The sequence below is a fragment of the Dermacentor andersoni genome, chromosome 9 (assembly GCF_023375885.2).
Source record: "Dermacentor andersoni chromosome 9, qqDerAnde1_hic_scaffold, whole genome shotgun sequence".
Classification (NCBI taxonomy): Eukaryota; Metazoa; Arthropoda; class Arachnida; order Ixodida; family Ixodidae; genus Dermacentor; species Dermacentor andersoni.
The window spans coordinates 23561900-23588461 of NC_092822.1; the positions used below are offsets into that span (position 1 = coordinate 23561900).

The window sequence follows — 26562 nt, forward strand, 5'->3', positions numbered from 1 at the left end:
GGTGGAAAAATTGTAGCGTGGTTCCTACTACCACTACAGTTATATCTCAGGTGGGGCCAAGGACCCAAAATGAAGTCGTTTTGAGGCCTGGTATCAATGTTTTCTGGAGAAGTGAGTAAGCCTGGACACATTTCTTATCAGTACAGCTGGCCGCATACCATTCACCCAAGACAAGCAAGCTCACTCACTTCCAGCAGTGCCCAGAACAGCTCCAGTAGTGTCGAGATCCGTCTTCCGTCTGGGCTCTCTTCGAAGACTTGGAACAGGAACGGGAGGAATGAGACTTCTGTGACGTGACTAGATGCCTGCGCAGCAAAGAACAACGTCATTGGTCACCGAGTTCGTCAATGTTTACCGACCACAGCCTCACCAGCAGCGGGCCGAGGCGCCGGAGCACGGGCGCAGCAATGAGAAGGGCCTGCGCTTTTGTGCCTTGCCGAAACACGTCCAGGCCATCAGTGAGGTAGGCTGGCTGGGATGCACCCTGCAAATGTTTGCCCCACAAAACAGTTGCAGGGATTTAGCTAAATGCTGTCTGACAGCTGGTTGCTAGAACATGTCACAAACACAACTGAACGGGACTTAAGGAGTAGAAGCAAGTGCCACAGATGCTGTGGATGCTTCATTTGGATGAAATTGGTAACGTCGGCAACAACTGTGCCACTGGCTTCACCACAAAAAATAAATTTTTCAGTTATCAAGGGATGGTAACATGAGGTGACATGAGAAATGTTCTCGCTGTAAAGCACATTTCTAAAATGTGTGTAACAGTCAGTGTAGAAAAAAAAAATAACAGCAGTGAAATGGCACATCCTGCAGTTTCTGCAATTAAACACAGGTGAATAAATAAAGTCAGTTGAATAATACAAAATAAGTTATGTGCACACATACATGCACGTACATATAATATCGCTTTCATTAAAAAAGGTTACTAAACTCTTTAGTTACCACATCTACAGAAATAAATAAATTTGATTGACAGTCTTTTGCCACGTTGTTAAAAATTTCCTTTGGAATTCTTCTACTAGCAACATCATGCACCTTCTGAAATGACAACTGAACTTTAACTTTTTGTCAGATTTTACAATTTTTGGCAGATTGGGAAGTCTTAAAAAACAAAAATTTGACTGGAGGTATTGTCGAAATTAAGACTCTAGTGCTCCTAGCACTTATTTAATAAAATGATACAAAATTTTCACTCATGTCTACTCCGCACATAACATTTATATGACAGCAGCAGTAAAGACACAGAAGCTTCTCTCTGACTGTCAAGTTTCCGATCCAACATATAGGCTCTTTTAACCATGTCTCAAACAACGCTACATACTCATGAGCACATGTTACCTTGATAATTGTGTTCAACTAATATCAAGTGCAACTTTATCTGCCCCACCATGGGTTGCTTTTGTCCATCAGTGCTTTGGCAGCAGGGTGTCTACCAAGTTGACATTTCGAAATTCCCCGAGTTTTCCAGGTTTTCCCTGAGCGCCATTGCAAATTTCCCTGAGTGATGCAGAACTATTGTTTTATGTCAAAATGGGCTGAAACCATATCGCCTGATGCTGTCACTCTAGTACGCACATGAAAAAAATTAAAAAGCCACTTAATCCAATTTGAATACTAAAGAGCAGTGTTTATGTTATTCAACAAGAGAATAGAAGGCAGGGGTTAGTAAAATGCACAGCAAATAAAGTGTCTTCGAAAAAAATTGCAAATGGGGTCGGACATTATCAAATACGAATAAAAAGGAGATGCATATAGAAGCAAATATTTTCTAATATGAGCTATTTCTATCAACTGATAGCAACCTCAGTGGGATGAGGCCCGAACTCTGTCACAATTGAGATTCTCTCTCAACAGCTCGTAAGTCAACCTCAACAGTCCTGACATACTCTCAGCCCGCGCACGATGCCCGAGTGCTGTGTTTCACTGCTTTAAGGAGTTTATTTTGGTTTGGGTGAGGGACACCTGCATCTCGGCATCAGCCAAAACTTTATTTTTTGAGCTCAAGCTCCTTCAAAACGGCGGCAAGCTTCCTTTCTCGTTTATTCCTCAATGCATAGGTCACTTCTGTTCTTGTCCGCCTTCTGCCACTCGTTCGCCCCAAGGATCATTTGAAGCATCTTGATCAGTTGCACAGTCCACGACCGATTTTTCGAACTCCCGAGGGGCCGCGAAAACGTCGGAAAAATCGGCCAGTTGGAAAAAAATAAATGCGTGTCATTTACTGCCCTTAGGAGGTCAAACCGCCACAGGCACGTTCGAAAACGCTCTGAAGGCCTGTCGGTACACATATTAGGCATACTAGTGCTCGTACTGTGACAGGAAATACCGGGTGCCCGCGTCTATAATTAAGTAATACATACTGTGTTCCGTGGCAATAGCCCCTTCCCACGCTTGTTATGCTTCACTGCAATACTTTTCTGTAAGCTTTACCAAGTAACATTTCTGTACAGAGGCGAAGCTGACTTTCAGGAGCCGGCATTATGCAACGCACCATGTTTTCCAAGTTTCTAAGCCAATCGCGAGGACCACAAAGGTGGAGTCCGTGCCATTGCTGACATCAGCTAATTCTTTCAATAAAAAACTCGGCACCCAACGGCAAGAAGCTTCATAGCGAACGTCGAAGCAGCTAGGCCTAGCGTTGCCGCAGTGGTGGCAACGGGTGCCAGCGGATCTGCGTGCGAGAGTCCCGGTTCGAGGTGGCGAAGTAATCAAAACGGCAGCGGTGGTGCCCTTGATTATTGCCGTTTCGGACCTGCGGTCACGGCAAAACGTCCGGAAAATCGGACGGCAAAGAGTTCTTGCGTCAGAAATTTCACACGTTCTGATACGTTGACTTTATGGGGTACGTGGCAGTGCCGCGAAGCCGTCCAAATTATTGGGAATCCGGAAAGTCGCTCGTTGACTGTACACTGGCAACTCCTCCTGCCAATGACGGGGCGTCAAAGACGATTCATTACGATTCCTGTCTGCTACTCGAGCCAGCATTACCGCGACTTTCGACCCTTTCAATAAAATTGCCGCTAATTTTCCCTGATAGAGGCCCAAATTCCCTGAGTTTCCCCTGACTTTTTCCAGACTACTCAATATCCCTGAGAATTCCCGGTTTTCCCGGTTTTCCCGGTTGGTAGACACCCTGGGCAGCGTACGTACAAATTATTACAAGTAATCCTTCCCATCATCTGGGCTTTTCACTTTCACAAGTGCACGCAGTCGATTTCAGACCAACCTTAGACCGAAGCTTGACTAGTAGCTTAACCTCTTACATTTTGAATATGACCTGTGCATGTTCCATTATTCTCTACCGTACAATATTGTCCAACACTCTACATTACTGTACAGCACTGCACATGAACTGAACAAAGCATGCGAAGGCTCCAGCACCAGTTGAACAAATGCTAGACCACCTTGATTATACAGAAAAGCTAATCAAGCACCATAATCAAGTGTTTCAAAATGTAATCATACAGTCTCATTCTCTAGAGACAACAGAAATTTAATTTCAGAAGGAAGTACTACCACAGTTTATCCTGACGTTCTTGTCACTAATAAATGTCCTCAACGAACAAGCAGCCTTGACAATTATCATCCCTTACTAGCCGAGGGAACAGAAACAGCCCACAACAATGATGAAGAAACGAGAAAACACTTAAGAGATGTTGCATTGTGCTAACAGTTACTGTCCAGGGAGAAAGTTTTAAGCTGTTGACTGAATAATGCAGCAAAGTGACGGCATGCTACAGCTGTGAAAAGTGCACCAACTCCCCTCGTTACATGCACTTGACAACATATATAACCAAAAAAGAATTAAATACTGATGCTTGAAATGCTGCAATTCACTTGTGCTGTTATCAGGATAAGCGTACTGCGCATAGTGAACACCTCGTACGCCCACTTCCCGCACCGGACACTTTACTAAAATGTGCCCATAACGTTCTAGCTCAGGGTGATTTGCAAGACTCAATTGCTGGTAAGTGCCAAGAGAACGATCTTGGTTCAGTGCATTGCATACTGATACATCGAGTCAACCTGTTCTCCACTCTCTCTTACTTCCAGATATTTATAGGTACTTCTAGGTACCTCCTGAGGTTTGTAATGCTAGGTACTTCCAGGTTTTCATAGGTACACTCGTCATGGCATAATACTGTACAGGGCATATGTCTTGAAATGCCATTCTGCCAATAAATTTCACACTTTTTTAAAGTGCAAAGTGCTCTCTTAACATTACAGAAAGAACAGCACCACCCTATGAGACAGCACAACAGCGAGCACATAGACATGTTTCTGTGTCTGTTCGTTCTTTCTTGTTTTGTCATGTCAGGTGGAACTGTCTTTTGGTAACTGCAAACCGACTAGCCCAACGTTCGATCTTTACACTGCTGTGGTGTATGGTCGTCAAGCTGGCTACAAGACCATCCTCCTGATAGCCCAACAGAAGCAGGCAAACCTTGTGCACTTCTTCATACACTGGCAGTAGCCGCTTTGTCCAAAGCAGCAAGAGGCGGGCACGTTCAGCATCTCGAAGCGATGTCTTCTCAAGTGGCCTGTAACCCTCGACAGGGTGGCGCAATGGTGTGGCACCAAAGTTGGCCACCAGGTTCTCGCCAAACGCGAGGCTGACAGCGGGGAAGTAGGCCAGGCCCGGCCCCAATCGAACGTTGCCGAACGCTTCCCCCATGGATCGACCATTCCTGGAAGGGAAGAGTGGTTACAGAGAGGACATCATGTTACGCCTAACATCTGCCCCACTGAAAGAAAATCTGGCGAAGTCCAGTCTTTATCTGTGGGATTCAGGTTGTAGTAAACTGTGCCGTATTTGCTTTATTAAACACACACACACGCACGCAAGCACGCACACTAATCCTGTCTTTAGAAGAAAGGTTTTTATTTTCGGGGAGACGGTACTACATTAGAGTAACAATTTTTGTCGAAATACAGAGGGTGCTTTGTTACATCAAAGATCTCTAAAAGAAAATTTTGCAATGTCAAATGTCTATGCGCAGGATTTACATAGCAGTCAGCTGTGCCATTTTGGGTTGACTGCTTTGCACTTACAAGAAAATTTCTCTTTTTACTGACACTACATTAAAACTGCAGTTATTACAGAAGTACCGAAGAAGCTGGCACACTACATTTATATAGAAATCACAGCAGAAATTACAGCGATTAATTGAGCATTCGTAATAGTTGCATAATCTAATGGCTGCATTCACGTAGCCACTGCACCTCTAACCCTGAAAGTTATGAAGGAATGTGCTTGAATATTACCCTTCTACTGGTTGTATTGCTGATTGTGAAAGGCATAGCACGTCTTTGTATTCGTTTGGTTGCGTTTATCTTACATGGAGGTTATACCAGACTGAGATGGCCTTGAGTTCTTCTGACCAGAAAGCATCACTACCAGGTACTTCCGAGCGAGGGAACCGATTGTCAATGCACCCACCTGTAGAAGTGCACTGTGCCTTTGTCAAGATCGATACAACAGCCAATGACATCGCCAGCCACCCAGGCCTGAAAAAAAAAAAAATGAAATGCTTATTAGGCACATTTCTTACCATGCCAGTTGCGAGTTTAAGAGAGTGCAGTTTTCATCAAAATTGTCATAGCCACTCTATCAGTGACCAGATCTACAGGATTCTTGTTAATGAGCTCCCACAATACACCTAGCATTACAAAGGTTAGGAGAATGAAGAATTTTCATCTTGGAGATTCTAGGACAATGAAAGCTTTGTAGATCCCACTCTAAACCTGACGTCACCCAAAAACTTTTGACAAAGACTGTATGCGTGTGTTAAGAAGCCAGAACTTAGAGCAGCTACAAGTTAAAGTTAAGTGGTGTCCTGGACGCAGCTCACATACTTCACTTCCACTTGACAACGTTTCATTTGCACACTGAAACTTCTACATTCGCTTCTTTTACATGGCCCAAAACATTTTGACAAAGACTGCCTTTATGTAATAAGCCAGTGCTCAATACAGTGATATGACAGCTTTAAGTGATGTCCCAAAAGTAGCTCACATACCTCTCCATACTTGTATGTGGCAACATTCCATTTGCGCACCCTGTTCCCATCAAAGGCATAGGAGTCTATAGTGTCACCAACTCCTTTCTGTGAAAAGACGTGGGACAAGTGCAAATTAGAGTCAAGGAAGTTTCCTATGAGACAAGCAAAATGGTAAGTCATCTTGTTTGTAATAACAATTCAGGCATACATACCTCTTGAGAAAACTTGCAGTTGTTAGTGACCCAACCGACTTGCATAACCCCCTTGGAGCCAAGCATCAGCTCGTACTGCCACTTGCCTGGGTAACGTGATGAAAATGGCAAGAAGGCTGATATTGTGACTGTCAAGACAGCGAACAAGAAGTGCCACGGGACACCGATATGATTCCCAAATCTTACGTAAAAAAAAAAAAAAAAAGCATGTGCACTCCACAAATTTGTCTCTCCTGGTGTCACGAAGCAAAACTGTCTCAGCTATGTCAACTCAAGCAGACTTAAATTGCTGAGAGACACCCAAAAATTCAAAGCGAGAACAAGATGAAAGCAGGAGCCAACATTGCGACAAGTGGGCTTGCCTTCTTCAAGGCCCTGAAAAAGAGAAGTCCACGTGTCGAAACGTCAGCTCCTGCTTTCACCTTGTTCTCATTTTCCTCATCATCTTGAATTTCTATCTCCCGCCTTCCCAGTGTTTTCCCACAAATCCAAAGGCCTTTTGAAGGAACCACTGTCCTACAGATGCTATGCTGCTACATATGGATAGGCGGTCCACTACCAGTATGGGGTTGTCAATGACTGATCTGAAGACTGTAGTGAGCAAAATGTACAGGTGTTTCAGACTCGGCTACTATTTCAATGAAAAAATTCCACAAGCGTGACCATTTTCCAACTTGCCAGCGACTTACTAACACAGTTTTCAGCACAGTGTCCTGAACCTAGTAGCTGTTTCGTATAGTTCCTTATTTGCTTTGCAGCGCAATACTTGGGCGTTGTGAGCATTTTGAAAAGCAGGGCGAGCATTCTGGCTTTTGCTCCTCGATGCAATAACACTCAGTTTGCTGATCACAAGAAAGTTATCTTGACAGAACACTTATGCAACACTGGTGGGAAACTAGTGCAAAACAGGCTTAGAGCATGTTTAGCAGCCTGTTACTCCACAGCAAGTTCAAACTGCAAGTTCAAATCATCCTTGCACAAGAGGTGTTCTACTTTTTGATTTTGGGAAGCTACAGCAAGCGAAACACAAGATTTGAAGAAAGGGAAAGTAAGTCTCGTGTTTCGCTTGCGGTAACTTTCCAAACTCACGAGTCACTAACTGGCCTACACCGACACTCTGCTAGGTGTTCTACTTTGTTTCTTCAGGGTCACATTTCATTCCTGCCTGCCTGCATGTTATTGATGTTACTTTGCATCTGACGATGCTTTTCCAGGGCGTGTGCAGGAAGTGGAGCGTCAAAGGCCTCGCAACAAAAGCTCACCTTTAAAAACGCAGCAAGTGGCTCGTATCGTGTTGAAGTTACTTTGACTTGACACCTGCACAGAAGTAAGAAAAATCCCCCACATTATGCCACCACCATTTGTCTTTATTCCTGCGAAGAAGAGACTGTTGATGTGTGCCTTTATTATTACCAATGACACCACTAAATTTCTCCAAAAGGATAAGTTAAGGAGCAGAGGGGTCAATCTTAGACCAAATATTTTTAAAATCTGTACTCTTTAAGGTTTGGCGCTAAATACTTACAGGTATGTGTAATTTTATGTGCTTACTTTGACTATGCAGTCCCTTACTGCTTATATCATTTAGTTCAAACTTAACATGAACTTTTTTCTTACCATTCCAGAAAACTTTGAGAAAAATCGGTTCCCATGATTTCACTAAACAGGGCATCAATGGTTTTTGCATGATTCAAGAAATCTAATAAGACCAACCATATTGTTCTGTACCTTGGAACAAGAGTGGTGAGACTTCAAAGAAGACTTCCAGAAAAACATTAATCTGAGTCTCAACTTCACACTCCCAACAGCCCAAAGACCTTTAAAAAAAACACAGCCACTTTTCCTAATCACAAGCTGAGGTTGCGTTTGACAGTCCATGGGAGCCGACACTCGGGCAAGTCGGTACAGATGCGTGGTGGAAAACCGTGCAACTTCACGTGGGCTTTCTTCGCATTGCAACTTTCTTCATTAGTTGTACTGTTTTCTGTCATGTGTTCGACAGCACTATGATGCCAGTCAAGCTGGCAACATTTGTAAAAAATTTGTATATGAATACCGATAAAACAAATGCACAACGGGCCTCACCCCAAGCCTGTCCTGGTTGAAAATGAACGTCCCAACGTTGGAGCAGATGTCAAACATGACATGATTAGGACCAAGCCGGCCATAGTCGCCTGAAAGGGGTCAAGTGGGGATCATGATGCCAGCTCCACCATTAATTCCAAGGCTGACAGAGCCGTTTGTGAAGTTCAGTAAAATACTTACTCTCGGCAACCTGTCCTTTAGACAAATTCTCAAGTTCAAAGTCAATGAAGTCATCCAGGTCCTCCAACTTTAGTGTGGCTCTGTAATGAGTGAGAAAGACTTTGAACGTCACAAGCATAAACATGCCACTGGGAGAAAAGGGGACACGTGATGATTGTTACAGCATGTCATTATGGCAGAAGTAAATCAGCTTTCACACACATCTCATGAAGGAGCAACCAGGTATCATAGCTGTAATCTCCCACCGACTTACTAAACGACACGAAACATGAGGGCTCAAGCAGTTGTGATCTTTTTGCCAGAGGCTTCAGCACGAACAAAGAGAAAAACACTAGAAAAAAATGTTTGCACAGCTCCCAGTAACACTGTGCAAGGAAGGCACCACAATGGCCATTATCTACAGAGTTATGCACTAACATGCAATGTGCCACACAGTAAGGCAAAGCTGAATGTCGGCATGTTGAAGCATGTACACTGAGTACATGCTTCAATGTGTGACCACACCAAACACACTCACAGAAAAGCTTTGTAGACCAAGTTGCCATGTTGCTAAGTTTGTTAGCACTTTAAGCTCACATTACTTTTCTGTGATGGATCCATGCTTCAGCTGAAATGTCCTCTTTGGGTTGCAAGGAATGCTGACTCTGAATTTACACTGGTGCAATGGTGGAGTCACACTTGTGTGATAATGAGACCACACTGTTGCAACACTGGTTATAACATGGCTACTCTGTACCAAATTGGCTACTTTTGGATGCTCTGCTTTTTGGCTGTGGGTACCAGGTGCTGGTGCGGTAACACACCTATCTCAATATAGCCTAATAACACACATGTAACACACATATCTCAATATTGCCTAATAACACACATATCTCAATTTTGCCTAATTTGCCCTGCCCTTCACAATATGTGTAACATGTCTTTGACCACACTATGCATTGTGACTCCATTTTTGTGTTAAAATTTACTTAGCCTGCTGCCGTCTTCCTCATCTACTTGTGCTTAGTGTGGGCATTTCGTGGTGACAATCGTTTAATAGGATTTTGGCTACTTCTTGGCTATTTATAGAAATGTTGTGGTTGTTTCTTTAGTTTGGTGCCTGGCGACTTCTGGTGCTGCTTGGCTAGTGTCTTAACTACTAACTTATGCCTGCCTCATGCACTGCATCATGCAACTCAGGTGAATTGTAAGGCATCGGTTACCCTTTGTTCATGGTGGTAGCCAATATTCTGACATACTGCACAAGCCTCCTAATCAAGAGGTCCCGAGTTCAAAACCATCTGAGGTGGTCTCTTATATTTAATAGTTTACTATATTAATGCATCCATTTATTTATAATTGTGTTTAAATAACAATGGCATGAAATACAATGATGATTTCATGTTACAGCGAAACCACTACAAATGTCGTTAGGAGATCCCTGCAATGGCAGTGAGTGTAAAATGCACGAAGACAAGATCAGCGCTAACTTACGACCGACGTCTTTAGCCTTGTACAAAAAAACGCAAGGCAGAAGCAAATTCATGAAAGGAAATGTGCACATCACACAGGCATCCGGTAATATCTCAAATGCGACCTCCTACAAAGCCTTCGACACCTTTATTCAAAAGATATAAATGCTACACATATGTGTCTATCCCTTTCCAATTTGGTAAAACAAACCTGTGGAATGCCACTGGGGAGTTGCTGGCTGAAAAGAATGCCTAATTTCTCAACATAAAATTTGCTTTCAATCAAGGCCTATGACTTCTACAAATTTATGGCAAGAGGCTAGAAGACCTTTCAATCTACCAGCACACATCCTGTAATATTGTGAGAAAGGGCAGCATAATATAAGACCTTGCACGAGCACGTGAAGATAGGCAGTTCAAAATATAGTTTGTGTGCTTCTGTGCAGTGACCCACTCCCCGCGTCCCGATTTCAAGTGTTATGTGAAGGCGTAAACTATATTACAAGGGGCAAATGAAAAGCCACTTCAGAAAGCGTAACAACAGCAACAAAAAAAAGGTTACAACTGGTCTTTCGCATACAGAGAGTCTCGTACAAGGTCAAGAATATGACAAACAAATGGAACGCAAATTTAGTCTCGTCTGCCCCTTGTGAATTATCGAGTTACACTCAATTACAGGTGAGGATTAATGCATAAAGAACCATGCTACCTAGTCCGATAAATGAGAAGACCTCATAGTTAAAAAAATACTGACAATATGTAAAAAAAAATATACAGGCAGCACAGGAAAGTGTTTCGATAGGTGGCAGGTATATGCCATCCGTCATGGCACCTTTGTTTCAGGTACACCTTTGCTTCACCTTTTTGTAGCAATCGCTACGAACGGGTGGGTATCTGAGTTTCCCTCTATTTTAGTCACCTTTGTTTCAGTGTAATGTACTAAACAAGCTTTTAAATGTGCATGTAAAAGAAACTCAAGTGTTTGAGATTCTACTGGCTTACTTTATCAACTTGGAAAACAGTTTCCTAAAGGATTAAAAAGTCGAGTAATAAGACAGTACCAGTCCTCCATATGCACATTAGTGGTCTGTGCTAAAGCATTCCTTACGTACTAGATTAACTAAACTTCAAGGTCCTGTAAGTTATTTGGTTACGATTTTTCATTATATATACTAGGCCATAAGAACTAATTGATATCACATATCATCTTATATGTCCAGTAAAATTGTACGTACTTGTCTTGAGCATCTGATGACACGGGCCTCTTAAACACGTATTCCAGCATTGCCTCTGTCCAAACAAAGTAAGCAACAATTCAGAGCTGACAATGGGCTATAAACCTTGAAAACAGCCGCCCTTCTGTAAAAAAATTCAGCGACACACTGAAAATAGATTAACTACGCTTATCAATTAGTTCCATCAGCTAGACTACAAACATTCGATATGTTAAACCAATACGCACAATCAATCCGCGATCCAAAAACACGTGATCAACGACAAATGTAACTCATGCAATCCCCATGCAAAGCAATCATATAAATGCACCTACCGAGCCAAGCGCTCCTACAACCTACTGTAGCAAAGTTCTGGGGCCACACATCCATCCCTCGGTGGCTTCAGCGAAAAGATGACCCCTGCATATCAAATACGAAATCAGTGCAAAAACAACCGCTTCGTTACAGGAAGTACTGTCAAGGCGATGACGACTGGCACAAAGTACATTTTTCGCACTACAACGCAAACTCCTAAGCACTTGACCGCACGGACTACGCCGGACTGTGTGCAAATGATCCGATATCGCGCCGAAAGCCACACAAACGCGGGCACAATCTGCGTCGTACCCGCACTGCACGGACGTCGCTTGCGAAGTGAAAGCTGCAGCAGCTCAGTGACCGATGAACTGCGTTCCCAGCTGAGATTTCCCCAAGCACGTCGTCCAAACGTGTTTCCGTCATGCAGTCAGTTCTTCGATCGCCACTTGTATACCTGCAAGGTTTCATTCATGTGTCGTCGCCGCTAGCCATCATGACTGCTTGCTGCTGTGCTTTCGCGTTGTTCTTTTTCCCCGATCGCAAAGGGCGAAGCGAAATCTCCGTAGCAGCGCAAACGGAAACAAGGCAGGCGCCACCGAGCCGACGCAAACCGCTCGCCCCGCTCGCTCGGCTCGCCTATTTTGTCGTTTCTTCATGGGTGCTTCTACTCTACTAGCTACGAAAAACGCGGTATATTTGAAAACCTCTTCGGTGAGTAACGGAAGAAGGTCGAGAAAAATAACACTTCGTGTGCAATACTGCCTCGACAGGGCACTTTGGAAAAGGATCTGCTAGAATAGATGCCTGAAGTGAACTATTACGTCTCTTAACGCACGGTTATTTTTGTAATCGCGCGAAAAAAAAAAAAAAGAAGAGGAAGAAAGGTGTGCTCATTTATCGCGAGCGGGAGGCGAAACCGAAACCACAGGCGACAAAGAATGTTAATAAATGTCAATAGATATTTTCCGCGACTCAGTATTTTTCTGTTACAGTGGATCACAGTTTATTTATGGTACCGAACAACCGTGCGATTTGTATTAGTTGCGCTGTCGGCGTTTCACGAGAACTACATAAGACTGCGCGCGCACCGAACCTATGGGCGGCTTAGGCTTATCTAGCTCGTAAGATTTTTTTTAAAATTATTTCGCAGTGCTATGCGATATCAAAATTTCCACGTAAGCGGCCTCTGAGAATTGGACGTTGATTGGCATTTACTTTATCGAAGCAATCCAGGCGCATCTATGGCGGCGTTTTTCCCCAGTGACCATATGCCCACCGCCGACGTTCTTACCAGCATCATGGGAGTCACTGTTACCGTAATGAATCTTTACAAGCTCGCCGTGTCCATCACTGGATTTGAAGGTAAGTGGCCCAGTTGTCTACATTCGTTTGGGCATCCCTCGCAGCCATGTGTGACATCTTTGTTTTCTTATCCCCCCCCCAAATCTGTGCTCGCAGAAGTTGAAGATTGGCCTCTGTGGCACCACATATCTGGGCTTACGGAAGCTGTCAATTACATCGCCCTGGCCATTTGCATGGTGAGCGCTGAAGGCTTCTTCATCTGGTTTTGCTCTGTCGACTGCGCGATTTCAGCAGATGTGCACCACTAATGTTGCCTTGAACACAATACGTAGCCAGGATCCTTCTTTTTTTTTTTTTCTTCAGAGGGTGGGGAAACGCACTAATCCGGGGCTGGAGTTGGGTGGCTGGGCAGGCGGGTGTTGTCACACGCCGTATCATGCTACGTATCCTAGTACACACAAATATCAGAGATGGGAAGGGGAGGGCCACGTATCCCGTTATTATATGTGTTGGAGCTCCGTAAAGCCGCATTATGTCAAAAATAAAGTGTCATTCTAGTATTTGTGCTCGAATACGTCTCTCAAGAGGGACACGATAAAGAGAAAAAAATATATTTTACCTGGATTAGTACATTACACTTCTACAGTACCAAAAAGAAAGCAACCACTCTTGTCATGAGCAGAGGAATTGATAAGTCAGAAAAGCAAAAAAAAAAAGAAAACGAAAGACTGGTGGCGCCGCCGCCTTGGAATTCCCGCACTAAGCTCGCCGTTACGTCATCGACTTAGATGGCGTCTGCTAGGGCCCAGTTACTTTTTTTTAATCGGCGAAAATCGGCCGTCTTGTGTTTAAAAAAAAAAAAAAGAGACACAGACTGAACTTGGCTAGTTTCAAGAACTTTCACTGAATCACAACGGCCCAAATACGAAAAAAAAAGGAAGTAACGTCCAGAACAGTGTTTGCCTGAGCCCGTTGGTATAGCACAATTGGTTTCCAGCAGAAGGTTCTGGCACATGCAGGAGGAGACGTCGACGCACGCTGGACTAGCAACTGAATGTTTATTGTTGATTTCCAACACTTTCTTATAGCACAAGATAGCCAATGTCTTTTTTTTTGTCATGTCGATTATCCGACTCCTTAGGTTGAAATATCTTACTTATCTTACATTGAAATCCGTGACGTCACACTGGCGTACCAACGCTGTGGTTTTGGCGGGAAATTAAAAAAAAATTGAAATATGACCTTCATTTTCACTCCTAATCAGCCTATAACTGCTATAACTGCGAAATTCACACAAATATAGTTCTTTAAGAATGCGTTATCAGTCTAGCTTCTCTTTAATGTCCCTTTATTTCCTGAATACACACCGCGAACTAACTTGCACCCCTAAACGCCCTTGATGGTGCAAATCAGTGTCCAACTCAAACCATTATGCCCGTTGAGGGTGTAAGGGTGCGAGTTATCAACAGAAAGCACCCTTAAGAGTGCAGGTCGGCTTAAAATGTACACTCTAAAACAAGATTACACCCTTTGGGTTGTATCTTGCCACACAACAATAAACGTCATCTCTCTTGTCCGCACTTCCTTTCTTTAACGCTGTGAGCCCGGTACTTCCCAGTAACGAACGGCATGCGCGTTATCAGCATGACATAGCATTCCCGACAGGAAAGTAGCAGACGCGGCGTTTTCAAGAAAGGAAACGCAAGCAAGGCAGATGACGATTATCGTTGTGTGGCAGATATACACCCCAAAGGGTGTACCTCTGTCTAGGAGTGTATACAGTCGCATACACATGACACTGTGTCGTCGCTGTGGAGCGCTTCTGTAATTTCTTTGTGTGAAATGGATGCAGCTACATGTAGTACTGATAAGAGGAACGTGAAGTCGTGCAGAATGTTTCAGTGTCAACAAAGTTAGCGAATCAGGTGTTCACACATAAAAGAGAGGGAAAACGGTAAGCTCGATGCGAAAAGTTATCGACCAAGAGATGTCGGTGAAAGCTCATATAGAGAAACGTATTCTTCAAAAAAAAAAAAAAGTGCATTTCCGAGTCGGAATAAGAGCCGAAAAAGTACGTCCGATTTTTTTTTCTTCTTTAATGAGAACCGAGATCTAAGATCGTGAACTATAAAACGGCCTGTACGCATACCCGCTGTCACTTGTAGGTGATGATGATCACCGAAGTCAACGAACACTCGAAGATCATCCTGGCCAACCTCGAGCAAGCGGTCTAGAGGCGAGGGTCCTAACCCGGACCGGAGCCTCAGGTTAGACCGTCATGGCGTTATTGGGACCCGTATCGTTGCAGTTCATCCTCATCAGTGTGAGTGGCATTGTGGACACTGCTCGCCTCTTCGCGGCCGAGTACGGCACTGCCGTCAGGTTGCCGTGCGACGAAAAGTGAGTAAATATCATCATCGTCGTTGTCATTATCATCATCAGCCTGGCTACGCCCACTGCAGGGCAAAGGCCCCTTCCATACTTCTCCAACTACCCCAGTCATGTGCTAATTGAGGCCATGTTGTTCCTGCGAACTTCTTAATCTCATCCGCCCATCTAACTTTCTCTCTCTATCTCTTATCTAGAGTAAATATGCAGGGTTACTAAAGGGGAAAGTGAGACATCCACCCAAACGTAGCTAAGTGCCACAAAGGAAACCCATACGGGTTCCTCGAAAGAACAGCTTCGCAGTTGAAGAAATATTCGTCCTGGTCCGGCACTCGAACGCGGGACCACCGGCTTTCCGGGGCAGGCGCTGCCCCGCGGCTGCCCCGGAAAGGCGGTTAGAGTGAACCCGGGACGGGTTCACTCAAATCGGAAAGGCGGTGGTCCCGAGGTCACTCTAATCGTGATTTTGGCGCTGAGCACTTGAGCACAACATGAAAGGAACAGCTTGAGCTGTTCCAACAATAACAGTGATCACATGGCCTCCGAGAACTGTCCCCGCGCCGCCAGATCGCGGAGGCCATGGGAACGCCATCAACATGCTGACCAAACTTGGCAACAGTGGCGGGAGAGCGTGAAAATTCAAGGGGAGGGTAACCATATAGTGTTCTGTGGGGTAACTCTGATTTTGCGTCCATCTTGAACTTTTGCTTTCACCGACAACTTGGGTTTGCGTGGGTCAATTTTCCTTTTGCTCTGTCTTCTATGACATGCTGAGAATAGATGTAGAGCAAGAAATGGCGACCCGAAAACAGCGTTGCAGGTCCCCTTGAAAGATCCCGTTCGGCATATTACATAGGGTATCACAGGTGATTAAGGTAAAATTCACGTGCCAACACCCACCGCCGTAGCTATGGTGTTCCGCTTCTGAGCCCGAGATGGCGGGTTGGAGTCCCGGTCCCTAAAACCCCTTAAACTTGGTAAAGTAGCGACACTCTCCTCCTCCGTCTTCACTCCTCCTCGTTTCTGCTCTCTTTCACGATCCTTCCTCGACCATGGCGCCGCCTACACTGCTCTAGCGTAGCAACGTTGGTGCCGTACATGTTACAACATGCGCCGTACAACATGCGCCGTAGCACATGTTGGCGCCGTACGGCGCCAACATGTGCTCCTCGCCACTTTGTAGACGCTTCTCGAGCGAAAATGGCACTGATGCACGGCGCGAGGGCCCACGTGATGCTATTAGGCCAATAGCGACGCGGCGTCGGCCTCGGCCAGAGCGCGCGAGGAGGAGGAGGCATTCTTCAAAGCGTGGCAGTACTTTACGGAGTTTAAGGGGTTTTAACAGCCCCGTCGGTCGCATTTCGGTGGGGGCGAAACGTGTAAACGCGCGTGTATACTTAGAGTTAGCCCTTTTCTCATAATCATATCGTGATTTTGGGCCGTAAAATTCCAGAATCTAATTTCACTGTAATCGTAACGCATAGGATGTGAGGGTGAGCGACTTGGAACCGACGGCCTGCGTACTGCAGGGGATATGCGTGAAGGTGGTGGGGTGTAAGGCAATGATCGAGGGTGCTTGAAACGCAGCAAAGCGGCGGCGAAGGTCAACTGCTGTCAAACCGGATACTGCTTTTAGCGATGAAATATGATGATGTCGTAAGAGTAACGTAAAAATCTAGTCGCACGATACTGATTGATGTGTGTTCCAGGTATACCGGCAGACGTATTCTCAATATGTTCATGTCGGACAAATGGTTTGTGTGTGTGTGTATGTATATATATATATATATATATATATATATATATATATATATATATATATATATAGTGTGTGTGCGTGTGTATTTATATATACACCTATACTTATATACTTTACACCGTTGCTGCACTGAGTGACGTAATGCTCTTTCCTAGTTAACTTCCTTCCTTCATGGTCGCCACTGATATATGTACTTCTGCTGTACACTCTTAAAAAAGGTTACACCCTTTGGGGCGTATCTTGTCCCGCAACAATAATCGCCATCTGTCTTGCCCGCATTTTCTTTGTTTGAGCTCGGTACTTCCAAGTCACGAACGGCATGCGCGTTATCAGCGTGGCACAGCATTCTCGACAGGAAAGTAGCGAGCGCAGCGTTTTCAAGAAAGGAAGTGCAGGCAAGGCAGATTACTATTATTGTTGTGCGACAAATAAACACCCCAAAGGGGGGTGCAAGTGTTTTAAGAGTGTAAATGACAATCGGTGGGTGCCACTCCAGCGCGCCTTGAAATCGGCTTTGTCTGCTACGTAGCGTCGAGGCTCCCGACGAGGTCAGCGCGCTGTCGGCGTTCGACGCCGTCTGGACAGATCCCAGGGGCGTCACGCTTGTCGGCGGCGGCGGTGACGACGACCAAGGCTCCAGCGCCGCCGAGCTCCGTGGCGATCCGTGGGTGGACGCCTTCAGCGGAGACCTGTCGCTGGCCGCCGTGGACTTTGATGACGCCGGCGATTACTCGTGCAGCGGGCGCTACGCCGACGGCGAGGCGCTCACGGAGCCGCGGGAGTCCAAACACATCTTACAGGGTATACGCGCATGCGCAGATCCAGCCGCGAAATAGAGACACAGAGACAGACGTATACTTATCGCATTCTTAGTGGTCACGGGGTCCGCTCTCGACTGAAGTCGTCCATGGACTGGGGAAGCTGGGTTTATCGGGGTAATTAAGGGGCAACTCAGTCAAGAGACGCATTCTCGGACGGTCACTTTTTTGGAGACATCACTTTCAGTGCGCGCTGATTGGCTGGTTGAGCAAAGCCGCTCGAATCGTTCAACGCGTCGTGCACTGTATGTACGTCACGCGAAAGTTATCGTCCGAGAATACGTCCCCAGATGACGTTCCCAGATATCGACCAGCCTTGCCTGGTCGATATAAAGGCGAGGACATTGTACAAGACATCCTAATTGGCCTCGTTAAGAAAGAAGGTTCAACTACACGCATATCCAACTCCGCGAAGCGCAACAGTCCGAGTTATCTGTCTGCGCACCGTTAATCATTTCTTGCTCGCACTTTATGCACGTACATCCGATAGCGTTTCGGAAACAGTATAGTAGCGAATGAGACCGGTTACTATATATATACTTGGTGATCCTTGATGCATCATGTGAATTCACACACTGCGTTAGCTATTCAGACGAGCACAGTGTTAAAGAACAGAGAGACGGCGCTTGTCTTCGCTTCCCTTATTTCCGCCCTTGTCTAGTTCCCACGCTGTGAATCTGCATCTTGGAAACCAGCTGATGGCCAAGTTTTTACGGCTCGACACAATTCCTTGCAGTGCAACTGGAGCTAGGGTTCGTGTCAGCCAATAGGTAAAAAGAGAGCCGGCTGCACTTTTTTAGAGAAGCGAGGAGGGCATCGCCCATTGTGCGTTACTGATCCTTCCGTGCAGCTTCCATTCAGTCGGTGTCGCGCGGGAAAGAAAGATCAATGACGAGCCCTCCTGGTCATACATTCCCTGTTAGGAAAGAGTCATACACAATTAATAGCAACGCAAGACCAGTTTAGAATGGTGGAGCATGCACTGTTTCTAAACTGAGCACGCCATTTATTTTGCAGGAAAGTATGTTGCAGCAGAGGAATCGAAAACTGGCCAGGCTTTCGTTCTTGAATTTCGCGCCCAACTTGTAGCCCCCGTGCGTCAATATGACCTCACAGACTTTCGACGCATTTTCTTGTATTTAGGCCATTTTTTTGGAGAGAGGGGGCGCGGGGGTGCGGGGTTAAAGATTCATGAGAGTTTCGCGTGTAAGTTTTCTGCACCGCCAAAATGCAATGGAGCACCCCTCCCCCCCCCCCCCCCCCCGTTTTTTCCCTCGTTAAATATGCCCTAGCAGACGCTTGTCGAAATCTGTAACGTCATTGGTACCTGGCGCGGGAACTTCAAGATTGTATTCGTCGCACGCCTTTTTCTTTTTTGTGTGTTTGCGTCTTTCTCTCGCTTCCCAAGCATTAGGTAATATTGACCCTACCCGCCGTGGTTGCTAAGTGGCTATGGTGTTGGGCTGCTGAGCACGAGGTCGCGGGATCGAATACCGACCAATGCGGCCGCATTTCGATGGGGGCGAAATGCGAAAACACCCGTGCACTTAGATTTAGCTGCACGTTAAAGAACCCCGGGTGGTCGAAATTTCCGGAGTCCTCGACTACGGCACTCGTAATCAGAGAGTGGTTTTGCCACGTAAAACCCCATAATTTAAATATTGACCCTGTGATCGGCACTTGAGAATTGTAACTTACCAATAAACAGACACTTTTTATTGTCGAGGGCTCCTCTCCAGGCCTGCGTCACCCAAACGGCGGGAATGCAAGGGGCGTTCACCTTGGGTCGGCTATAGCGGATAAGACATTTTGCGGTGTTTACAAACGGACAGCCTTGAAAGCTTCCGGTTCCATGCCAACAGAAATAGCGCGCTCGTGGGAAAGACAATCGCGAGCTGCCGTAGTGCTTCTGCAGAAGAGAAGGTGCAGGAGATTCTGAACAGTTTTCGTTTCCTCGGCAGCTAATCACAATCTTACGAATAGGTTTTGTCGTAAGTTACAGAGAGAAAAAAAAATGCACATCGTTGCATTTGAGCCATTTGCCACGTTATTTTTATTTGAAATGTAAAAATGCCTCCCCTAAGTAACTAAGAATTAACTTGAAAACGCGTTTACTTTTTTTTTTCCCTGGCATAGACGGATGGGACGCGTGTCCGGAAGTTTCTTGTGGCGCATGACTCAGTGCGGTTATACGTCGTTCGCAAAACCGCTTGTATACAGGAGGTACACAGGAAGACGCTAGCTGATATCCCGTGGATCACTTATGTTGCTATCTTTGAGCACGGTGCGTCATCGGAGCAGAAAAAACATGGCGCGTTTCCAGCACACGGTCAAAACAGCAGCTACTATAGGTATAGACGAGGACCAGACGGCGGTGCTATACTAAAGTTTATTGCGAAGCTCGTGGCCTGTGCCAATTCCGTCCCGTTTACCTGCCCGCGGACCGCGAGCTAAGCAGCAATGCTTACTAACTTGCCTAACAAGACGTGTTGATTTCTGGGCGAGTTAGTTCATGGTAAGCAGTGGCGTAGGCAGGAACATTTTTGCTCTTTGTGTGCGTGCGTGGAGGGAGGATTGTGTGTGTGGGGTGGGGGAGGCACGTTCCCGGCGTGACCCTTCCCCCTCCTGTTTTCGCCCCTGAGGGTAAGGAATAAATTAAAGTGGCGCAAAAAAGAATGAAAAAACGAAAACTAAAGGCACTGACAAAACATGGATATTGCACGAGTATTGCTGTTCCCTGTCTTGTCCGTGTCTTTTACTGCTCTCCTTTGATAAATTCCTAACATGCACTAACTATGCATGTCGTGGGAATTGGCGGTCGCTCGTTATAGCTTTAGTGTACACGCACCATACCTTGCATCATATAGCGTTGACTAAGGAAGCTCCAAGCTGAGTGGACGTCCCCGAAGGATAACGCGAAACACGCTGCATAAGAGACACAGGCCACATATCTTATACAACTGGAATAATGGATTATATTGGTATACACTGCATAGCTACGGGAACTACAGTTAGCATGCATGGATTGGTTTAATCGTAGGACTCTTTGGTGGCTTCAGAAGTTCTCGTGGCGCTATGTATTACAAGGATTGACTGACGGGCTACTTGGTTTATCACCATAAAAAGAACAGAGCTTCAAGACGGGACACAAAGGAGGAATCACACACACAGTGTGTGTGTGGAGCGCAATGTGTTGTCGAAAATGATAACTTTGCCAAATCGCAAAGTCGTTCGAAACCAGGAGGAGGAAGTTTATGTAAAAACAAGCAGCGGCATAGCCAGAATTCATTTTTTGCTTTTTTTCCTGGGGCGGGGGGAGGGGATGGATAAACGAACTTTGCCAGTGCGTTTATCTCGGTTGCAGCAGTGTACCAGTTTTTTATTATCTAACCGGTCGGCCTTCGATAGGGGCTTGAGTCGAACCCATGACAGCGGCCGGGACATTCGTGACTTGTTTCTTTTCCCTAGATAATCTCAACCCGGTGTCTTTTCTCCCTAGTGTACGAAACGCCCGTGGCTGGACAGTGCGAGTGCGGATGCGAGCTCATCGGGAACGTGTGCCGTGAGTTGCTGCTGCGGGGCACATGCATGGGGGAGGGGGGGGGGGGAGGCTTAATAAATAAAGCCCCTTAAACTTCGTAAAGTAGTGCCACGCTTTGAAGAATGCCGCCTCCTCCTCGCGCGCTCTGGCCGAGGCCGCCGCCGCGTCGCTATTGGCCTAATAGCATCACGTGGGCCCTCGCGCCTTGCTTCAGCGCCATTTTTGCTCGAGAAGGGTCTAGGGAGTGGCCAGGAGCGCATGTTGGCGCCGTTGCCACGCTCGAGCAGTGTAGGCGGCGCCACGGTCGAGGAGGGAGCGTGAAAGCGAGGAGGAACGAGGAGGAGTGAAGGCGGAGGAGGATAGTGTCGCTACTTTACGAAGTTTAAGGGGCTTTATTAATAACAGCTGATAATAACACACACACACGCTCCCTCTCTCTCTTGGAGAAGGCACCTTAGGTTCGATCTGGCTTTATCTACTTGCCGATTTTTCTCTTTTTATTTGTTACAACTTGCGACTTCACTGTTCAAGTACGATTCTCATTTGTTACTTTCTTTAAATTTCCTGCAAACTGTAACGCTAAATTCCTATTCTAAAAGTCATTCTTTTTGTTTACTTAACAATAACTATCCTTTGCCTGTAGTGCAGCGCCCAGTAGCCACAAGAAATTCTTCTCCGTTGAATCACTTCTGCATCAGTATAATCAGAACCATATATACAGTCGCTTTATGAGAAGCCAAAGGGGAATGCCATCCGGCGTAGCTTTGAATTAACTATTGCCAGCGGCCACTTAATTAGAGGGGACACACTTTCCTAAAACCTGCGGGCTTTCCTTCAGTGGGCTGGATGGAAGATGGATGGATGTTATGAGCGTCCCCTTTGGAACGGGGCGGTCGGTTGCGCCACCAAGCTCTTGCTATTATACTGATTAATGCCCTACCTAAGTTAATAAAGAAAAAAAAAAGATAAACAACTACTACGAACTCCCACAACCGCATTTTCTGACCCCCTATTGCCAACTTTGCTTTTGTACGTCTCCGTTTTTTGTCGTTTCCCTACGTTTCTTCCACCAATCTTCCAATCGCCTCTTACTAATCTCTATTGCGGACATGTTCACTTTTCCCCTGCTCTCGCTGAACCCAGGGCTTCAAGGAGGCCAGTGGTGCCTAAATCGACCACTGGGTAGATGTCTTCACATTCTAATAAAACATGCTCCATTGTTTCCCGAGCTTTACCGCAGCAAGCACATGCTTCTTCTTCCTTCTCATATCTCGCTTTGTAGGTGCGTTTTCTAAGGCATCCCGATCTCGCTTCGAAAAGTAATGAGCTTCCCTTTGAGTTATCATAAATTGTATCTTTCCTGATTTCGTTTTTTCCCTCTTAAGTAGTTACTCATGGCAGGTTTCTTTTCCATTGCCGCCAGCCATGAGATTATTTCAGCCTCTCTGACTTTCCGCTTGACGTTCTTTGTTGCTGTGTTGCCCACCCTACAGGGTGGGCACCCGTTGGCTGACCTGCCCCCTGGTGTCTGTTTCTGAACGCAGTGGCGTGCAGCCCGGGTCAGTATGGGAAAAGCGGCGTCTGCCACCTCTGCTCCGTGGGCAGTTTCAACGAGCGCCACGGCGCCGTCTGCTGCCAGCGCTGTCCCTTCCTCTACGTCACCTGGGGCCGTGGCGCCACGTCGAGGCAAGGGTGTTCCGGTGCGGCCGTCACACCTTCTTTCAACTAAGCACGTCAGAGAGGTGGCGCGTCGATAGATGTGTAGATTAGCAAACCTCCATACGCGGTGTCAAAGAGGGAAGCGAGGCGCACAAAAATTGCCTGCACTGCCGCCCCCACCTGCCCACCTCCTATAGTCTGCAGAGTATACAGTTCTTTTTGTATACAGTTTGCCTATACACTACCTAATAAAAAAAAAAGATCAACTCTTCCCTACCGGTAAATGGAGATAAGCGAAGCTTGTCCTGCGTGTACCTGACTTTCGTCACGGGTAGGTAACCCACAGGTAACTGTGCCGGATTGCTCCTGCCTCCCACTCCCTCAGATCATGATGTTCTTGTTGCTGTCGGATTGCCTGGGCTCCGGTGGCTCTGAGAGCTGGATCGGTGTGCCGACGGCGAGCCCTTTCACGGGCTAGTTCTCGCCGCCGCTCGTTGAAGGCTGCCTGTTCCTCGGGGGAACGCACCAACGTGTGACCGTCCCATACGTTTTCCGACACTGATCTGAACGGAAACGAAGCCGGCGCAGCACGCGCGATACCCTTTCCTGCCCTTTCCCTCCCCGAAATGGCTCTGATTGGTTGCGCGCGTGGCGGTGAGCGCGCGCCTATGCAGCTGGAACTCTTGCTAAGGACTCGCACTCCGGCGCAGCTGTCAACTTATCAAACGGCCCTTTCCCGCAGCTGCTCTGTTCTGGGAACAACTATTTCTTTTTTTTGCGTGACCATGACAACGCCAAGGAAACTTGTGAGCCATTACAAGCTCCGCTTGAAAATTATACAAAAATTATATAGTAAGCGTTACCACCCTACAGCGCCGACGCTTTATATGTTTACTGCGGTAACTGTTAAGTACAGTGACCTACTTGTTTCATCCTGAACTCGCGATGTGTTGGTGGTGTTCCAATAATGTGTGCTGATCGCAGCGCGCAGTTTTCCCGACCACAAAGCGCCCTTGAATGCGGTGTGATAACGCGTGCGACAGTCGAGTATTTTTATCGCAGTGCTTGTCTAATAAATTTGTTCCAGGTGTCCTTCGAGACTTCCTGATCGGCTTGGCGGTCCTGGCTTGCCTCTCCATAAATCTGTAATTACATACACCTTTTGTTTTAAAGCGAATAGCTTTCTTTGGCTACTCGGGCAGTTTTCTGGATTGGCGGTCGCTGGGTAACTTGCATGAAAGCAGAATCCTTCCCCTTGATTATAGTGAGGAGAGAGAAGCAGCGGAGCTCGGGGAGGAGGGGGAGCGTTCCCTGATTGGTCTTCGCCGGCACTCGCGTCACGCATGACGTCATTTTCTGAGGAGCGGCCGCTGACTGAGCTGACTTTTTTACGGCTTTGACGCCCGAAAAGCGTGGTGTCCTTGGAATCTTTCTGGTTCTGCGGTGCGACTTGGGTGATTCACGTATAAGGGCAATTCAGCGGGATAAGAAATGTATTCGCGTACTTAGATAATGGTATTTGAGGGTTTCTGCATAAATACTTTTTATCCTATACACAGAAAAAGAAATATATATATAACATTTTGCCATTGCGCCTGCTTGCTGTTTCAGGTACGCGCTTTTCAAGTTTTCCGGACCCATTGTCCTCGACTCTCTGTGCGAGTACGTCTTCAAAGAAGCTAACGCTTCGAAGCTGTGGCCGGACGCTGATGACTCCGACGATGCGTCGGACGACGGCATGCCAGAAGACGTCTTCGATGGCATCTCGAGGTTCATTACCCGCCTCAAGAAACGCAAGTTGCCGAAAGCCTTGGGTGAAGATGTTCCTCTTCTGCCCGCTTCAGAGCCAGCCGGCGATCCAGAGCACTCGGACGATGACGACCAGCTCGTCGTCTGCTACAATCACGACGCGTCGCCCGACGCAGCAGACGATGTTCCGCGGATCGTGCCAGTGCGTCCCCTTCGGCATCCGAAATTTCCTAGCGTGATTGGATCCGGAGCGGCATCCGGTGAGGACGTTTTCACCGGCCCCGAACACTCCATCAGTGAACAAGACAGTACTTCGCCAGAAAGGGCGGCCTCCGGGAGCCTCTCAGATGTCGCGCTCGTCGGAAGTCCCGAGCAAGATTGGATCTCGTCTGGCAGACGACGATGGATCGGCCGCTATGACGTCACCGTTGCGGGGACGCCGAATTGTGAGGGACGTCTCCACATGGCCACAGCGTTAGCGGACGGTCTTTCTGAGCGAAGCGGCGGGAACTCGTCGCTACCGGAACAGCGTGCGACGTACGACGTCTTCGTCGGGCGTTGGTCGAGCACCGAGACGGCGGACGCCGCCAGCAACGTGTCGTTCTTGTCAAACGACTCTCGAAGCTGCCCTACGGGCGCGAATGCTTACGGTACCTCCCAACGCGAGTGTAGCAGCAGTGAACAGCTCGAAGACCCTCAATTTCACTGGGGACCGCCGCGCCCGCCACTGACTGCAACAACTTTAGCGGAAGCGAATTCTTCGTCGGATGGTGCCAATAGCTTAGCGGCACCATGGAAATTTCGTTCCGGGCATTGTGAAACGAAAAGCGCACAAAAGACAGCGAGCTACGTCGACGTTAAACCCACGTCAGAGAAAATTCATTACCCGAGCGCGCGTGGAGACAAGAAATTGGCTTCTGAGGAAACACGTCACGAGGAAACAGATAAACGTGGAAGAGCGGTTACATCGAAGTTAACTCTCAGCCCCGATAGTTCAGGGCGCGACCGTGCGGCCGTTGTGTGGATTGATGACGTGTCTTCAGAAAACGGCGAATCCGAGGGGACGAGCGCACGGACACGTGACAGGGCTGTTTCGTCGACGGCGAACCGCACGCGTGCGGTCCAAGGATTACGTCACAGCGACGGAGAACAGACGTGCATCACGGAAACCGGCGAGAGCGGCTACTTGTTGTCCTCAGTGGCCGGCTCGTCTTCCGAGACGACTGGGATTACGATTCGTGGCGAGGTTGAATTCAAGGAACCAGGCAGCAGAAAGGCCACTAGAGCGACAAAAGAAGCGAACGCACTTTCGAGGCAGAAGTTGTTCCGGAACGATCCAGACGCTTGACTAACTTCGCCAAAGCTTTTGAAGGGCTCGTTTTACACTGTGCCGCATTCTCAAGCGTCTTTCTCCGTTTTTTGTCAAAGAGCTGTCGTCGTACGTGCCGAACCTAGCGCGATACTTGAATACTATAGTTGAATAAACGATGACTAAAATGCGGGAGCATATCCAGTTGACTCGCGTTAATTTTATCTCGGTTAATTCGACTTCTCGCTTAATTCGAACGCACTGAAATGTCGCGGCGACTAATAGCACGTTGCTATGGGAGAAAACATCGTTTAATTCGAATTCGAAAGCATGCCACTTTGGTTAATTCGACATGCAGTGGCTACGATAAGGTTGAAAATACAAGAAACTCAGCAGATGATACTACTGCTTCCTTTATGCTTTAGTGACTGACGCTCCTTCCGCCCACGTGTAGCAATTCGTTGCCGCTTGTTTTGTGTCGTGTCACACTGAGGCAGCATTTAAACATGACGGTGCTCTTCGCCGTATGCTTGTTGAATCGCGCTTCAAAACAAGATGAAAAAAGACAT

At 46.8% G+C, this 26562-nt stretch overlaps 2 protein-coding genes across 4 annotated transcripts in view; one reads left to right on the forward strand and one right to left on the reverse strand.

Annotated features, from left to right (window-relative positions):
* The window catches only part of LOC126527292 (E3 ubiquitin-protein ligase RNF123-like), a 48786-nt gene extending 36709 nt beyond the window's left edge, over nucleotides 1-12077 (reverse strand). Inside the window, exons 1-12 of the mRNA XM_050175078.3 lie at nucleotides 11778-12077; nucleotides 11486-11570; nucleotides 11172-11226; nucleotides 8486-8565; nucleotides 8306-8394; nucleotides 7483-7537; nucleotides 6221-6306; nucleotides 6027-6113; nucleotides 5447-5514; nucleotides 4451-4694; nucleotides 371-484; nucleotides 189-305 (exon numbers count right to left, since the gene is read on the reverse strand). Of these exons, the coding sequence (XP_050031035.1) occupies nucleotides 189-305; nucleotides 371-484; nucleotides 4451-4694; nucleotides 5447-5514; nucleotides 6027-6113; nucleotides 6221-6306; nucleotides 7483-7537; nucleotides 8306-8394; nucleotides 8486-8565; nucleotides 11172-11226; nucleotides 11486-11540 (1050 nt within the window). The 5' untranslated portion in view covers nucleotides 11541-11570; nucleotides 11778-12077. The remainder of the gene's footprint in view (nucleotides 1-188; nucleotides 306-370; nucleotides 485-4450; nucleotides 4695-5446; nucleotides 5515-6026; nucleotides 6114-6220; nucleotides 6307-7482; nucleotides 7538-8305; nucleotides 8395-8485; nucleotides 8566-11171; nucleotides 11227-11485; nucleotides 11571-11777) is intronic.
* A 483-nt stretch (nucleotides 12078-12560) lies between these two features.
* LOC126527291 (uncharacterized) lies at nucleotides 12561-26193 on the forward strand. 3 transcript variants are annotated; one of them, XM_050175076.3, is made up of 8 exons: nucleotides 12561-12830; nucleotides 12927-13006; nucleotides 14936-15170; nucleotides 17447-17718; nucleotides 21235-21297; nucleotides 22821-22976; nucleotides 24023-24080; nucleotides 24547-26193. In XM_050175076.3, the coding sequence occupies exons 3-8, from the start codon at nucleotides 15049-15051 to the stop codon at nucleotides 26030-26032; spliced, it is 2157 nt and encodes a 718-aa protein (XP_050031033.1). In that variant the 5' UTR covers nucleotides 12561-12830; nucleotides 12927-13006; nucleotides 14936-15048; the 3' UTR covers nucleotides 26033-26193. The 3 variants fall into 3 exon arrangements, with proteins under 3 accessions (XP_050031033.1, XP_054924622.1, XP_050031034.1); XM_055068647.2 differs by lacking the exon at nucleotides 21235-21297 and having other exon boundaries at nucleotides 12562-12830; XM_050175077.2 differs by lacking the exons at nucleotides 12561-12830; nucleotides 12927-13006; nucleotides 17447-17718 and having other exon boundaries at nucleotides 15082-15170.
* The last annotated feature ends 369 nt before the right edge of the window (nucleotides 26194-26562 follow it).